The following is a 17,699-nucleotide window of genomic DNA, read 5'->3' on the forward strand; positions in this document are numbered from 1 at the left end:
CTCCATCGTCCATGAACGAGCCCGGAACGATCCGGATCTGCAGCTGGGTGTAGCGGATGAAACCATCGGCAATGGTGACGTCCCGGCTGCATCTTGGGTCACCGGTCCCAACTCCCTTGCTTGCCGGGATCAGCGGCGGCAGCTCGACGGGGCAGAGTGTGGGGGTCTCGGCGAGCACGTCGCAGAAGAGAATGTCCCGGCCAAGATTGACCCATGCCACCACGCCGTCATCCCCTCCAATGGCAATTGCTTTGTCCGTCCAGTGGTGATTGTACGGAGCATCCCCCGATACTTTGGCTGTCTTGATGCTCCAGGCCTGCTTCTCCGAGTGGTACAGGCAGAGCTCGTGCTGTGTCCTTCTCACGCGCGCAGAACGCTTTGCGACGATAACGAACTCGCATGCCTCGCAGTCGTGGTCGTTCTGGTTGGCTCCATGGGGGTGCAGGGTGGAGCCGCTGGAGCTATGATGCTTGCTGCAGGTCCGCAAGAGGGTAGCCGAGGCTTCCTCGAATTCGTGGTAGCGGCCAGGGTTAGGGAGGTGCTTGAGTGACGGGCGGCTCGCCTTCTTCCCCTCCCCGTCGGTGTCGTCGGTGCCGGCGTGGTAGACGAAATACTGTTTCGTCACGGGATGGAACATGTCGGATGGACTGGGCAGCATGGCGCTGAGGAGGACGAGAGGGCCCTCCGTGGCGAGGATGGCCGGGCCGAGGTCCAAGTCGGCGCGGTCGTACTCGGTGGCGTGGACGCAGAAGTAGGAGACGCGCGGCGGGCAGGCGGCGCAGAATGTGACCTTGATGCTGCCCTTGAGGTCGGGACCCTGCAGGAGGCAGGTGGCGGTGGTGGCGTCTTCGCGGTCGGCGACGTAGCCGAATTTCTCGATGAGGACGAAGTCCGTCTGCTCGCCGTCGGCGTAAGCGGGCGGAGGCAGGGGCGCGTCCATCGCTCAGCTTGAGATGGATGCCTCCACGCTCGTGGTCTTGGCCCTGGGTCTTGCGTGCGCTGATCGATATAAGTAGAGAAGATCCGGTGTTTATGGTTCTATTGATCCGATTCACGAGGGTATATGTAAACCAATTATATCTCTGTATTTTCGTATCCGTAACCGAACCCAATTGTACTTTTATTTTATACGCTTTTGGTAAAGGAAAAGGACCAAGATTAAATCCAGTCATTGCAGCCCAAGAGACTTGAAGTACAATCTCTAAACCCAAATATACGAGCTTCTACTCTTTTGTTCAAGGAAAATAATTTAAATCATGTCATTGCAGCCCAAGAGACTTGAATGATCTTTTTCCTTCCCTGGTGGTGTTGTACCCCCTCAGTCCCAAAATAAGTAAAGTTAGTACAAAGTTGAGACATTTATTTTGGGACGGAAGGAGGAATATATACTTGCAGTCTTTTCACTTTGATTTGAAGCCTTCACGCAGAAAAAGGAATCGCAGTGTATCAAATTTCTTAAAGATTTCACATTGACCAGCTGATTGTATAATAAGAGGACAAGGCAACGATGAAATAACGTCTTTACCATTACCTCAAAAGAATCTCCACCGAGTCCAACAAAAGGCAAAGTGCAGCCAACATGGTCGCAATTTTCATCAAAGCCTAGACATCATCGTCCTGCATACTCTCGCTCTTCCGCTTCGCCATCAACGACAACCGCGCGTCTCGCTCGAGCTCGTACTCCCTGTAATCGGCTCTCTTCAAGAAGGACTGCCTATCAAGGTACTGGTTCGAGCTCTTCTTGTACGCCCCCAGCTCCTCCTCCACGCCCTTCTCTGCCTTGTACTCTCCCCAGTCTTTCTTCGTCTTGTCCAGGACGCTCAGCTTCTGCTTCTTCCTTATCTGCTCCAGGATGTTGTCCACAGCGGACGGCGAGGCACCCGCTGCACTGGCCTTCTCAACCGCTTCCTTTGAATCCGCATCTACAAGTTTCTTGATCTCAATATCCTTGCCAGCAAAGTCCCTTACCTCGGTTATCTGTTGGGTCATACAAAACTAGAATATTAGCAACATCATGTGGAATCAGATGCACAAATCATACAAAGTGTCACAAGTTTGTCATCTGAATCCACAATTATTGGGCCGTTCCAATTTTTTGCCAGTTGAACTTAAGCTACTCTACAAGAATGAACACGGAGCAGCAAGTAACAATGTAAAAACGCAACAGCAGTTACATGTGCCGGCACAATTTTTTAGATGGAAGATTCACTTGAACTTAATGATAATAAAATATCTGTGTGATGCTGACAGTGCGGCTTTACCTCCACTTTCCCTCTTCCAGATGCAGCAGTGGCGGCATCTCTAACAGCTGCAAGAGCATTTGCCGCAAGTTTTTTGGTATCCTCACTTGTTTTGTGTTGTGTCTGTTGTTGCTCATTTGGTGGGACTTGATCATTTGCAGAAGCCTTTTTTGGTGGAAGGCCAAGAATGGTCATCCAATTCTACAGGATAAAAAAATATTAACTGTCAAAAAAAAATAAGGCTACCATAAATAGAAACAAAAAACACAAACAGTTTGAGCATCAGCGAAATTGAAAACGAGGACTCTCGACGCTCCCACGCTCCCACGCTCTAGCCGCACCGCTCCCAGCACGCTCGAGCCCGCCGGCGGCCACTCCGGCCCCGGCGTCCACAGCCCCTCCTCGCCGGCGGCCATCCCGGCCCCGGCGCCCACCCCTCTGGTCCGTTAGCCCCTCCCCTGCCTCTCATGGCCACCCCCCCTGGCGGATCTGGGCGTCCCCGTGCCCTGCGCTGGCGTGATTCCAGCCCAGCCGGATCCCCGGCATCCCCTCCCCCTGCCTCCTACGCCCGGATGCTGGCCCCCCCTTCGCCGCCCTCCCCTCCCGCCGCCCGTGCCTGGCCCCGCTCCGAGATCCACCGCGTTTCTCCGGTGGACGAGCCTATGGTCCCGCACACTGAGGCCGGCGAGGAGGCCGGGGGAGGGGATGCCGGCTGGATGATGGTGCGTGGCCGGGACCGTCGTCCCCGCCCGCGACCGCCGCGGCGTGCCCGCGCTCACCCGCGCAGGGCCCCGGCCTCTCCGCGTTCTCCGCGTGCTCCGGAGTGCCCGAGATGCCTCAGCCCCAGCCCGGACCATCTGCGGTCTGAGTGCCGCCGGGATGTTCGTTGCCGTCGCTGTCGTCACTACGGCCACATCGCTCGCCTTTGCATTGCTCCTCGCTCTCCTCCGCTGTCTGGCTCCCCGCCGCCCAAGCGCCATCGCCCCTGCTCCCCTGGGTCGTCGGCGGCGAGCGTCGTCGGGCCGAACGCCCCCGCGCATCTCGTCGCCCGCTCTGCTTCGCCCACCCCCGCAGCCTAGCAGGCAGCTCCCCTCCCTCCTCCGAGGCCGGTGCTGCCCTGTCCCCCACCCCCTCGGCGTGTGTTCCCTCTTTGCCCTCGGCGCCGCTCCCGGCGTCACGTTCGGCATCCCCCATGTCCGGCCACCCCTCTCTGCGCCCGGCGTCCGCGGTGTGCTACCTCCCCTGGAGCGTAGAGATGGATGAGGCTGAGCTCGCTCTGCAGTCCGCCCTTGTGGCCACTGTTGCGGGCAACCGCAGCGGCGTCTCCGTCGACGAGGTCACGGCGGCCCTCTGCGCGTCCTTTGGTTTTCGACGTGGTGACTTCTCTGTCCACCCCCACTTCCCCGGTGACTTTCTCATCCGGTTTCGTTCCAGAGATGACCGCGCCCGGGCCGCGGCCGGCAGCCTCCGCACCCCGGGTTTCCGTCTCCTTTTCAGCCCATGGTGCCACCTGACGGGCGGTGAGCCGGTGACCGCGCGCTTCCGCGTGCGCATTTCGATCCGCGGCATTCCGGATCATGCCTGGTCACGCTCCTCCGCCGAATTTCTGCTCACTCCCTTCTGTCTCATCGAGGATCTGGCTCCAGAGACGAGCTCAGGCCGTGATCTTTCGGTGTTTCACCTGTTCGCCTGGACGGCCAACCCGGATTGCATCCCGCGCTCTTCCGAGCTGCTCTTGCCGGCGCGCGATGGTGTAGACCACCGTGCCGATCCTGACCGTGTCTCTCGCTTCGGCAGGCCGCTCATCCGCTACCCTGTCTCCATCCACGTTGAGGAGACGGAAGATTACCGCTTTCCCTCCCCGACGTTGCCGCGTTTGGATCCTGACGGAGGTGATAACCCCGACCGCGACTCCCCTCCGGTCCCTGGCCCGTGGCCGCGTCGTCATGAGCATCCCTCCCGGCGCACTGGCGATGTTGCTCCCCGACGTCGACGGCGCTCCGGCTCCGGTGGCGGCGTTGGCTCCCGCCACCGCGCGCTTCCCTTTCGGGGTTGGCAGGGCATGCTGGGCCCGCACCCTGACGCCTCACCGCCTGCCCCGCGGGTCCCGCCTGCCCTCCGCCTGACGTGGCCCGCGGCGCCTTTTGACCAAGCAACGACCGAACGTGGGCCTTCTTCCTTGCCGCCCGTTTAAATTTTGGAGCTGGCCACGCGCCCTGCGTCCCCGCCACGCGTTCCCCCAATCCCGCATGCGACATGCGAAATCCCCGTGTCTCCGGAACCTTCCCAGGCTGCTGCAACGGCCAATCTGGCCCGGTTGTCTGATGCGCCTCCCGAGGATCCCGAGGCGACCCCACCTGCCTCACCTCTGGTGGTGGATGTGATCCCCCCCAACCCCTGCGTCGAACCGCCCTATTGACCCTGTCCCTGGGCCCGCCCCGTGCTCGCCTGGGGCCTCGTCCCCTCCCCGCACGGTCCGCGAGGAAGATCCCCTCCCTGTCACCCCTGCTACGGATCCCCAGGCCACTTTAGCAGACACTCCTTGTCGGCTTGTGGCGGATCCTGCGCCCATGCATGCTGATCCGCTCGCGGCTGTGGCTCAGGATAGGCCACATCCCCCCTTCCCATGCACTGCCATGCAACGTGCGGATGGCCACGTCGCCCCTCTGCCTGGCTTCCTGGACTCGATCAGCTCGGCGGTGCAGCCCGTTCTGCCCACCCCTTCACGACGAGGACAATGCGCGGTGCCTCCCAACTTCACCCCGCGCCGAAGCATACGGATCGCGAAGTCCGATCGTGGCCTTGACTCGGAAACTAAGGCTAAGCGTGTCTTGCTCCTTCGCTTAGGTCTTATGAAGGACGACGAGCCAGTCTCAGATGCCATCTTGGATCGCTACTACAAACTCTTCGAGCGCCCTCTCGCGACCGAGGTGGTCTGCGCCTTTGCCGACTTCTATGGATGGCGACTACCTCAGGCCGTCATTGATGGATTGGCTCCCCCCAACCAGTCGTGCCAACTCTCGACATGATTGTGCTCTCCTGTCCGGACTCCCGTGTAACAATGTTGTTTCTATGGATGTAAACCTCAAGATCATGTTTTGGAACGTCCGCGGACTCAATAGTCGGGCCAAACGTTCTGCGGTTCGCACTGTGATCTCCTCCGCGTCCCCTTCCATCGTGTGCCTACAAGAGACCAAGCTCTTGATGGTTTCGCCGATTCTCATCCTCGAGACCCTTGGAGGCTCCTTTGATGGCTTCTTCTTCCTCCCGGCGATTGCTACCCGGGGCGGAATAATTCTTGCCTGGCAAAGTTGCCATATTTCTCTCTCCAACCCCATGATTGGCGACCACCATGTGTCTGCGGTGGCTTCTTCGCCCTCGGGCGGGCAGCACTGGTGGGTCACTGGCGTTTACGGTCCCCAGGGAGATGACGCGAAACTGGCCTTCCTCTCTGAGCTCCATGACCTTCGCTCTAGCATCTCCGGGCCCTGGATCATTGGCCGCGATTTTAATATGATCACCTCGCTGGATGATAAGAACAATGATCGTGTCTCCCGCAGAACGATGAACCGGTTTCGCCGTTTCATCTCCGACCATGGGCTCTATGATATCTACATGCATGGCAGGCGCTACACATGGTCCAACAAGCAAGCGAACCCTACCCTTGTTCGCAATGACCGTGTTCTCTGCACCCCCTCTTGGGAATCTTCACACCCCCATTGCCTCTTGAGATGCCTCTCTTCTGCGGCCTCTGACCACTGCCCTTTGCTTATCGATTGTGCCGTCCGCTCTGCCGGAGGTAGGCGTTTCCACTTCCAAAGGTATTGGCCTGGTCTGGATGGTTTTCAGCACACCGTGGAGCAAGCCTGGGCTTCGGTCGCCCCTGACCCGGACCCCTTCCGATGCTTCTTCGCGCGTCTCAAAGCTACGGCGCGTGGTCTTCAAAGGTGGAGCTCGCGGGTTTCCAATAACCTCTACACCCAGCTTGGTGTGGCCCGTGAACTCATTGCGCGTTTTGACGCCGCCCAAGACTTGCGCCCCTTGTCTCCTGCCGAGGCTTGGCTTCGACGCGAGCTCAAACGCAAATACCTCGGCCTCGCGTCCCTACATCGCTCCATTGTGCGTCAGCGCCTGCGTCTGCGCTGGCTCAAAGAAGGAGAGGCGTCCTCGGCCTTCTCCAAGATCCACGCTTCACACCGCGCAAAGAAGAACACGATCATCGACCTCGCCGTCAATGGGACGCGGGTTTCTGGTGAGGTCGACCTTGCGCGCGCCGCGTTCGATCACTTCTCCGCCATCCTCGGATCTCAAGAAGGACGCACTGTCACGCTTAATCTGCAGGCCATCGGCCACCCTTCCTTTCTTCTGAGTGATCTCGAGGCTCCCTTCACCTCCGATGAAATTTGGGAAGCGATCAAAAAGCTCCCTTCGGGCAAGGCGCCAGGCCCGGATGGATTCACCGCTGAATTTCTTCGCTCTTGCTGGGATATCATCAAGCACGACCTGTGCGCGGTCTTCGACAAGCTCTACTCTCTCAACGGCCAGGCGTTCCAAAGATTGAACGAGGCCCTGATCACTCTGATCCCCAAGAAGCCCGATGCTGCCACGTTGTTCGATTACCGCCCTATCAGCCTTATTCACATCGTGGCCAAGTTATTTGCCAAGGTTCTCTCCTTGCGGCTGGCTCCTAGACTTGGTGAAATGGTCTCCTCCAACCAAAGCGCCTTCATTGCGGGACGGAGTGTTCACGACAACTTCCTCCTTGTCCAGCAAACAGCGCGGCAACTCCATCGACTCCGGCTCCCCCGAGTCCTCCTCAAGTTGGATATCGCCCGCGCCTTCGACTCCGTTTCATGGCCGTTTCTTCTTCAGATCCTTCAGCACCTTGGCTTCGGGCCATGTTGGTGTGAGTGGATTTCCATCCTCATATCCACGGCCTCTACTCGAGTGATGATTAATGGTGTGCCCGGCCCCCCCATTGTCCACTGCCAAGGCCTTCGACAAGGCGACTCCGTTTCACCTATGCTCTTCGTCCTTGTAATCGATGCCCTCAACTCGCTCTTGCAGCATGCGGTGACCTCGGGCATCATTCGGCGCCTCACTGACAGGATGGCTGCATCGAGTATTTCTCTCTTTGCGGACGATGTGGTCATTTTCTGCCACCCAGATCCTTCTGAGCTGGCTACTGTTAGTTCACTCCTGGATTTCTTCGGGGCGGTGTCCGGGCTGCGCACCAATTTCGCCAAATGCGCGGCGGCTCCAATTCAGTGCACCCCGGATGTCTCCCAGACCGTGGGCTCCTCCTTGTCCTGCCCGGTGGTGGCCTTCCCCATCCAGTACCTTGGCCTCCCCCTCTCACTCCGCAAGGCGCCAGTCACCAGCTTGTTACCCCTCATTGACAAGCTGCTGCGCAAGCTGGCCACCTGGAAAGCTGCCCTCCTCTCGCGTGGCGAACGGCTTGCCCTGGTCCGGCAAGTCCTCACGGCCATGCCAGTCCATGTCCTGCTGGCCATGTCTCTGTCTCCACCAATCCTCAAGAAAGCAAATAGGATCATCCGAGACTTCCTTTGGCATGGGCGAAAAGATGCCCGCTCTGGCTCCTGCCTTGTTAGTTGGGCACGCGTTTGCCGTCCGATCGAACTTGGTGGGCTTGGAATTCGCGATCTACACCGCACCGGCATCTCCCTTCGTGTGCGCTGGCTTTGGCTCCATGCATCTGACCCTTCTCGGCCGTGGTCTCATCTTCAGCCGCCCTCGGATCCGGAGGCCCTCCGGTTCTTCCGCGCTTCGACGACTTGGGCCCTAGGCAACGGCCTCACTTGCCGCTTCTGGACTGACAAATGGCTCCAGGGACACTCTATCTCTGAGCTCGCCCCAAGCCTCACTGCCCTGGTTCCGAGCCGGCGCCGTCGCTCGCGCACTGTTGCCTCGGGCCTTCAGGATCGCTCGTGGATCAGCGACATTCATGGTCACCTCAGCCCGGCTGCCGCCCTTGAGTACTTTGACCTATGGCGCCAACTGCAGACCATCGTCCTCTCCCAGGAGCCTGATACTATCTCCTGGCGCTGGACGGAGAGTGGTATTTACTCCGCATCCTCCTGTTATAACGCCTTGTTCACTGACTCCACTTTCTCCAATCACTGGCGGCTCATCTGGAAATCAGCGGCCCCTCTCTCCGTCAAGTTCTTCCTCTACCTTGCCTCGGTAAACCGATGCTGGACGGCGGATCGGCTTGCACGACATGGTCTTCAGCATGAGCCCACTTGCGTCCTATGCTCCCAGCATGATGAGACCCTTCACCGCCTCCTAGTTGGGTGTGTCTTCTCCCGCATAGTTTGGCACGGCATTCTCTCCTGGTGCTGCCCGGCGATCCCCGTGCCGGATGGCTCCACCGACTTCCTGAGCTGGCTCAGCAGCGCTACTGATGCCGTTTCACCGGAGAACCGGCGTGGGCTCTCCACTATCGCCGCCCTTACGGCATGGTCCATCTGGCGCCATCGCAATGCGGCCATTTTCGACAAGATTGCGCCCTCCTCCGCCTCCCTCCTGACGTTGATCATGGACGATGCCCGCTCCTGGTCCCTCGCAGGAGTCAAAGGACTCAGCAACATCATCCCTGCAACGTAGCCTAGGTTGTCTGGGCTGAGCAACCCATCTCATGCTCCCTCTGTATCGTGGGCATGCCATATTGTGTACGTGACCATGATGCCACTCTGTATGTTCTAACCCCTTCTATCAATGCAATGATACGCTCTTAGTAGCGTATTCGAGAAAGTTTGAGCATCAGCTTGCCACACGGTTAATACCAGAAAGATTACTCACATTTGTCGCCTTAGTTTTCTTTTCTTTTGCTACTGTTTTGAGTTTAATCATTGCAGGTTTGGGCATCTTCGCAGGCAAACCGCTGTTCATTTTCTTCCACATATCCTCCACACGTGATTTTGTGTCTGCCAAAAAATGAAGCTTCACGCCATGTGCTTATATCTACAAAAGCATTTGTGGAATAAAAATAGCAAAAATACGCATAAGGACCAAACAGGCATGACATGCTACACTGCTGTCAAAAGTTCAACACGGGCCATGCATCTGAAAACTTCATTGACATATCATAGGTTTAGTTCTGAGAAATAAAATCAGGTGGCTTACACAAGTTCATGTTCACTTCACGATAAACAATGTTTACAAAAAAAAGAGTTCATGTTCACTTTCTTCTATTTCTCCTCGACTGGTGTTTTGCTATCCAGCCTACTTGTCAGTAACAAACTAAGGGTCCAGTTATTAACATGTTGTCCTAGAATGTGTGCATTCAAGCTTCTCTAACTTTGTATCATGTTGTATTGAAAATTATTTGGTCTGGTCATATGAGACTTGACACAATTATGTTTTTCATGGAAAATATTCCATAACATCACAAATTCATAAAATTTTACTAGCATAGTCACATGAGAATTAATGCTAAAACTGCATATCAGATAGCATGTTCATGTCACAAATGGAGGGAGTAAAAGATGAGGAAAATTCAAAGGCAGCCAAATGGCTGGTGGTCACTGGAGTTGAATCACTCAAGCTCTACCCCCCCCCCCCCCCCCCCTACTCACACATACACATGTGCTCTTTGTATTTTATTCATGCTTGAGAGACTAAATCCTGCACAAGCTTAGTACGGAGTACCTTTTAAACACATACACATGACCTCAATATATAGGCTGCCCAAACCGACCTAGCTAGAAACAAACTGAAGCAACGTATATCTGGCAGCATTGCTTAACAGCTAAGCCACTCTGATTAATGTCTGGAGAAACACCAACTTTATTTTGCAACTCAGAGAAGAGAAAATCAAACATGGAGATGAATTAATAGTACAGACCAGTATCATGAAGCTGCTGCTCTGAGTTGTTAGCATCTCCAGAAGCTGGCAGTTTTTCATCTGCAACCATAGCTTTGAACCCTGGCATTGACATAAACAATATGAGAATTACTGAGTGCATGACTGCTAACTGGAAAAGAAGGCCCATGCTAACAACAATGTTTGGGGTTTGATTAGGCTTTAGTTGCACTATCCGACATCTGCAGAATGCTGAATGTTTCAACAGAAGTTTTACTTTTTTTGTTAAATCTTTGCAGCATGCTTTCAATTCAAATAGCATATATGCCTGTTTCAGAGTAGTGCCCATAAACAAGAACATATTTGGCTTGAAAATACTCCCTCCGTCCCAAAATTCTTGTCTTAGATTTGTCCAAATACGGATCTATCAAGTCAAGTTTTAGTATTAGGTACATCCGTATCTAGACAAATCTAAGACAAGAATTTTGGGACGGAGGGAGTATAACAGAACTAAAATCATTCTTTAGAAATACTCAACACATTTGAAGGTCTTATATTTTGATAGGGAGGGAGTAAATGATAACGAAATTGCTATGTACAAAAGGAGGGCTGCAACCAAGTGACCCCAAGGTGATCCCCAGAAAAAGTTCTGCATTTCAACACTCAGGCCCTGTTTGGGAGAGCTCCACTCCTATCTTCACCCCCAAACTGCAAAGTTTTGGAGACTACCCAAAACCCCACCAGGCACTCGCTTGCCCCTCATTCATCTCAGCCAAAGCGCCTCTCAATCTCTCTCCCAGTCTCTCACAGCAGCAGCAGCACCCAAGCAGCACAAGCCAAACCGCTGCTGCAGCGTTGCTCCGGGAACAGCAAGCCCAGCATGCAGCGCCTCGCGCCTCCGACGAGCATCGGGGCGCCTCGTCCGCGCCGCGCTCCTCTCCAGCGCCGGCCGCCCTCCTCCACGCGGGCCACCTCCTCTGCCTCGCGCTTCTCCGTGCCAGACGCCTAGCCCAGCCTCCCCTGCTCCCAAGCCACCGCGCCGCCAGCGCCGATCTGGGCGTCCCCTGGTACCCCCTCTCCCTCTCACTATCCAGCTGGGCGAAGGGACGAACCTGGCGGTGGCTTGCTGGCGGGAAGGAGGATTCTGGATCAGCACTTGGCACCCACGCGCCGGTAGTTCAGGCTCCAGATTGCGACGGGAGACCGCGAAAACAGGGAGGGGATCGGGGCGCTGCTGGAGGTTTTTTTTCCTCTAAACACCTAAAATAACTATCGGGGAGGGGAAGGGGGCCAGGGAGCCACTGGGGCCCAGTTCTTTTCAGCTTTTGATTCTCCAAAATCAGCTTTTGACAAACTTCCCACAGAATCAGCCGTCGAGTTCTTTCCTGAGATTGTGGTCAGAGATTATGGGATGAGTTGTGTGCTGAAATGTCTGCAATGTCCCTGAACTGAAACTGTGTGTTGAATTGCTAACATTCAGCCATCAAGCAAATCGTCTACTCCTACCAAACAAGCATACATCCATCTACCCATCCATTGTTCCATGTACAGAGAAGAACTAGGAACAGACACGAACAAGAAGGAATAGAGGCTGCACCCAGGGTGGCATTACCATGATCAACTACAACATGAGAGATTGTAAATATAATACATCCGTTCATCAGCCCATCCACCCGTCAATTTTGTAACAAAAAATTGATAGAAAAGAGAGACATGGGGGGCAGAACAGAGAAGACAGAGAGGAGAGGAGAGCTCACCTTAGGCGACGGCCCGAGCGAACTCCGGCGAGGCGGCGTCGGGCGTTGAGGCCAGCGGCTTAAGGTGAGCGGGCGGGACGGGGGAGCGGCCGGGGCGGGCTGTCGGTCGGCGCGGCGGCGGCGGCCCTGTAACCCTATCGCGAGCGCGAGTGGGGAGGTGGGGGATCGAGCGAAGGAGAGGGATTTTTTTTTTTTTTGAGGGAAGGAGAGGGACTAGTCGTACGACTCGTTTTTCTGGGCGCGGCCGGCCACCAGTGCCAGTTCTCTCTTTTTTTTTAAAAAAAGCGCACTTTATTAAACTCATATCAAAGTTACGTCATCCACAATGTCATCCACAATGTCCGAAAGTAAAAGGCTGGGAGGATCACCATCCCAAACAAAAGTAGAATTTAAATTGAAACTATGTCTAGCAAGATTGTGCGCCAATCTATTAGTCTTCATAGGACAATGAGTGAAGGATACCGCACCAATACGGTATGCTTTTTGAAAACAATCAGCCAAAATAGCAGTATAGAGACTCCAAATCTCAATCACGCCATTGCATGCTTGAATAACTTCCAATGAGTCAGATTCAACAATGACTTGATGACAGCCGAGTCCTTCAACCAACTCTAGTCCTTGCTAAATAGCTACTGCTTTGGCCGTTGTTGCATCAAGGAGATGATGAAGCAACCAGGATGCTCCCGCAAGGTGAAACCTCCAATCAATTCTTATAAATTAAATGTTGACGCCGCTTTTTTTGAAGATGGAACGGGTGCAGCAGTGGCAGTTCTCTCCTAATTTACCTGTCAGACAGGGTAAATCCAAACGTTTTTGTTTTTGGGGGGAAGGCCTCACGGCTAGCTTTATTAACTTTAAATAATGCTTTCATCATCCGTAAGTAAATCGGAGATAAAATCAGGTGGGGAGTCCAACCACATAGACGGTGGATCATCCCGACCATGCTGAGCTAGTGTGTGGGCTACCATGTTTGATTCTCTGTTACAAAATTCAAAAAGAACCTTCCCGAAATCTGCGCATAGTTGACGACATTCATCCAGTATAGGGCCAGCCATCATAGAATGACCAGTATTGTTCGCCATTGCCTCCACAATTGTCATGTTATCCGCCCGGGCGACGATAGAGTTTGCCCCAACCGAACGGGCAAGCTTCAATCCCTCCAGTAGTGTTGCCGCCTCTGCTATTTCAACATCACCCACATGCTCTAATTTTGCCGTGGAGGCCGCGATAAAGAAACATGCGCCATCCCGGACAACTGCACCACATGATCCAGAGTAGTCTTCTTCTAGAAAGGAGGCATCCATATTCAAAATTAGCTGGCCAAACAAAGGTCTCTTCCAAGTATTAGTCCTTGGGGTAGCTGCCTTTTGTGTTGCCGCTCGAACAACATTTAGGGCAACAGCTCGTATTGCTTGGGTTGATCGTTCAGGACTCTGCACATCATCTTCCTTTTCTACTTGTCGTCTCTGCCACCAAATATACCAAGAAGACACAGCAATCATCTCTGGTCTTTCAATCACGTCAAAGTAACTCTGTTGGTTTGATGAATCACACAGAAGGAACTCCAAGATCTCCGCTCCTGATCTGCCTGGCAGTTTCGCTGTCCGAATCATTTCATGAAGACCAAGGAGTGACCAGATCAGCCCGGCTCTGTTGCATCCAAACAGCGCATGTGCCACATCCTCCGCATGAAGCTTACATACTGGGCATAGTGACGATGTCGAGATGTGGCGATTTGCCAGAACGCCAAAGCAAGGAATGGCATTATGTAATGCCCGCCAAACAAAGATTTTCACCTTGCTTGGCACTTTTAGACCCCATAGCTTCTTCCAAATCGGATGGGTGACTGAAGCACTTGAAAGAGAGCTAGGATTTGTACTTCCATAAGAATCTTCCCACTGCTTATAGTAAGTCGAACAAACACTAAAGTTACCCGACTTTGTCAAGTGCCATGCCACATAGTTTTCTGTATCTCCCTGGCGCAAAGGATTCTGTAATATTCGATCAGCGTCAATGGGCCAGAAGTTATCTCTGATGAGCTGTTCGTCCCACTCCCGGACGCTGGGTTAATAAGTTCATTGACACGAGTAAGGACTCTATTTCCTCGAGGCGTCACAATTTTCCTGGAGGAACTATTAGGAATCCAGCAGTCCTCCCATATATTTAACTTTAAGCAATTGCCAATCCTCCAAATACATCCTTTCTTAAATGTGTGAGCTCCCGCCCATATGCTCTGCCATACAAAGGAGGCCCCCTTCTTCAGTCCACAATTGAGCAATTCTCCCGTTGGATAGTATTTAGATCGGAGCACCCTTGCGCACAATGACTCATGATGCTCAATAAGTCTCCAGACCTGTTTTGCTAGGAGCGCCAAGTTAAAGCTATGAATGTCGCAAAAGCCCATGCCCCCTCTTTCCTTGGGGATGCACAACCTCCACCAAGTGAACAAATGCATCTTACGTTGGTTTTCCCCGTCACCCCACCAGTAGTGTGAAATGGCATCAGTGATCCCCTTGCAAATTGTTTTCGGGAATTTGAAAACACTCATCGAGGGATGGCTTGGGCCACCGCTTTGATCAATGCTTCCTCGCCGTCATAGGACAGAGTCCTCTCCTTCCACCCATTGATCATTTTCTGGATCCTCTCAATGATGTGCTTAAAACAGTCAACACAGTCCACCCCAATCATGGAGGGGAGACCCAAGTACTTATCCGAGAGTGATTCCGTCATGATGTCCAAGATTTGACATACTTCAACTTTCATGTCCACGTCAGTATTGGGGCTGAAATAAATTGATGATTTTGCTGCACTTACCATATGTCCGAAAGCCAAACAGTAGTCATCAAGGACTCTCTTTAAGGTGTTTGCATTTTCAGCGTCAGCCCTCCTCAAGATCAACGAATCATCAGCAAACAATAAGTGTGAAATAAAGGGGGAATCACGGCACACCTGGACACCTTTGTGATTTCCTGCTTCTTCCTCGTGAGCAATCAGATTTGAGAGGCCCTCAGCACATAGAAGGAATAAGTAGGGGGAGAGAGGGTCCCCTTGTCTTAAACCTCATGTTGGGATAAAGGGTGCAGTCTCGTTTGAATTGAACCTTATTTTATACTCAAGGAAGTCACATAGGCCATAATTAGATCGATCCATCTTTCATCAAACCCCAATCTGCCAAGTATCCCTTCAAGAATACCCATTCAACCTGGTCATAAGCCTTGTGCATATCAAGTTTTACCGCACAAGTTCCCATCTTCCCCTTCTTATTTTTCTTCATTGTGTGGAGGCATTCGTATGCCACAATAACATTACCTGTGATGATCCTTCCCGGCACGAAGGCGCTTTGTGTCTCACTAATTATGTCCGGAAGAAAAACTTTTAACCTTGCTGCCAACATCTTTGCAATCACCTTATAAACTATGTTGCAAAGGCTAATATGTCTGAATTCTGTCACTTTCTCCGGGTTGTCCACCTTTGGGATTAAAACAATAGTGGTAGTGTTCCATCCCGCAGGTATAACTCCACTGTTCACTGCCTCCAAAACCTCCTTCACCAAATCTTGTCCCAAGAGGTGCCAAAATTTCCTATAGAATACCGCATGTAGCACATCTGGACCTGGCGCTTTCAGGTCGCCAATGCTAAACAAGGCTCGTTTAACTTCCTCCTCCGAGTACGGTGCCAACAGAGCTTCATTCATATAAGGGGTAACACCCGTTTTTACTTTATTAAGTACATTGATACGTCCATTTTGCATCATGCTTTTATATCAATATTTATTGCATTATGGGCTGTTATTACACGTTATGTCACAATACTTATGGCTATTCTCTCTTATTTTACAAGGTTTACATGAAGAGAGAGAATGCCGATAGCTGGGATTCTAGGCTAGAAAAGGAGCAAATATTGGAGACCTATTCTGCACAGCTCCAAAAGTCCTGAAACTCCACGAAAGTCATTTTTGGAATTAATGATAAATATTCAGCGGAAGAAATACCTGAGGGGGGGCACCCACCGTCCACGAGAGTGGGGGGCGCCCCCTGCCTCGTGGGCCACCTGGCAGCCCTCTGGTGCCCATCTTCTGCTATATGAAGTCTTGTACCCTGGAAAAAATCATAAGCAAGCTTACGGGACGAAACTCCGCCGCCACGAGGTGGAACCTTGGCGGAACCAATCTAGGGCTCCGGCGGAGCTGTTCTGCCGGGGAAACTTCCCTCTGGGAGGGGGAAATCATCACCATCATCATCACCAATGATCCTCTCATCGGGAGGGGGTCAATCTCCATCAACATTTTCACCAGCACCATCTCCTCTCAAACCCTAGTTCATCTCTTGTATCCAATCTTTGTACCAAAACCTCATATTGGTACCTGTGGGTTGCTAGTAGTGTTGATTACTCCTTGTAGTTGATGCTAGTTGGTTTATTTGGTGGAAGATCATATGTTCAGATCCTTAATGCATATTAATACCCCTCTGATTATGAACATGAATATGCTTTGTGAGTAGTTACGTTTGTTCCTGAGGACATGGGAGAAGTATTGCTATTAGTAGTCATGTGAATTTGGTATTCGTTCGATATTTTGATGAGATGTATGATGTCTCTCCTCTAGTGGTGTTATGTGAACGTCGACTACATGACACTTCACCATTATTCGGGCCTAGAGGAAGGCATTGGGAAGTAATAAGTAGATGATGGGTTGCTAGAGTGACAGAAGCTTAAACCCTAGTTTATAAGTTGCTTCGCAAGGGGCTGATTTGGATCCATATGTTTCATGCTATGGTTAGGTTTACCTTAATACTTCTTTTGTAGTTGCGGATGCTTGCAATAGAGGTTAATCATAAGTGGGATGCTTGTCCAAGAAAGGGCAGTACCCAAGCACCAGTCCACCCACATATCAAATTATCAAAGTAACGAACGCGAATCATATGAGTGTGATGAAAACTAGCTTGACGATAATTCCCATGTGTCCTCGGGAGCGATTTTCTCATTATAAGAACTTGTCCAGGCTTATCCTTTGCTACAAAAAGGATTGGGCCACCTTGCTGCTCTTTATTTACTTTCATTGCTTGTTACCCGTTACAAATTATCCCATCACAAAACTATCTGTTACCTACAATTTTAGTGCTTGCAGAGAATACCTTATGGAAAACCACTTGCCATTTCCTTATGCTCCTCGTTGGGTTTGATAGTCTTACTTATCGAAAGGACTACGATAGATACCCTACACTTGTGGGTCATCAAGACTCTTTTCTGGCACCATTGCCGGGGAGTGAAGCGCCTTTGGTAAGTGGAACTTGGTAAGGAAACATTTATATAGTATGCTGAAATTTACTGTCACTTGTTACTATGGAACATAATCCTTTGAGGGGCTTGTTCGGGGTATCTTCACCCCGACCAGTAGAGAAAAGAGTTGCTCCTCAACCTACTGAACCTACTAAAAATGTTTACTTTGAAATTCCTTCGGGTATGGTAGAGAAACTGCTAGCTAATCCCTTTGCAGGAGATGGAACATTGCATCCTGATTTACACCTTATCTATGTGGATGAAGTTTGTGGATTATTTAAGCTTGCAGGTATGTCCGATGATGTTATTAAGAAGAAGGTCTTCCCTTTATCTTTGAAGGGAGACACATTTACATGGTATAGGCTATGTGATGATATGGGATCCTGGGATTATACACGATTGAAATTGGAATTTCACCAGAAGTTTTATCCTATGCATCTTGTTCATCGTGATCGCAATTATATATATATATATATATATATATATATATAATTTTGGCCTCGCGAAGGAGAAAGTATCACTCAAGCTTGGGGGAGGCTTAAGTCAATGTTATATTCATGCCCCAATCATGAGCTCTCGAGAGAAATGATTGTTTAAAAC

The 17,699-nt window shown here is 52.0% G+C and overlaps 1 protein-coding gene across 2 annotated transcripts; it reads right to left on the reverse strand.

Annotated features, from left to right (window-relative positions):
- Positions 1-1,433: 1,433 nt before the first annotated feature.
- Positions 1,434-12,020, reverse strand: LOC123138273 (craniofacial development protein 1). Of its 2 annotated transcripts, none has more exons than XM_044558213.1 (5): positions 11,823-12,020; positions 10,108-10,188; positions 9,063-9,187; positions 2,262-2,441; positions 1,434-1,977 (listed from the first exon to the last, which is right to left on the reverse strand). In XM_044558213.1, exons 2-5 carry the CDS (start codon positions 10,175-10,177, stop codon positions 1,603-1,605), a joined length of 750 nt encoding a protein of 249 aa, XP_044414148.1. In that variant the 5' UTR covers positions 10,178-10,188; positions 11,823-12,020; the 3' UTR covers positions 1,434-1,602. The 2 variants fall into 2 exon arrangements, with proteins under 2 accessions (XP_044414148.1, XP_044414150.1); XM_044558215.1 differs by having other exon boundaries at positions 9,063-9,224.
- Between the last annotated feature and the right edge of the window lie 5,679 nt (positions 12,021-17,699).

Source organism: Triticum aestivum, chromosome 6B, assembly GCF_018294505.1.
Source record: "Triticum aestivum cultivar Chinese Spring chromosome 6B, IWGSC CS RefSeq v2.1, whole genome shotgun sequence".
Classification (NCBI taxonomy): domain Eukaryota; kingdom Viridiplantae; phylum Streptophyta; class Magnoliopsida; order Poales; family Poaceae; genus Triticum; species Triticum aestivum.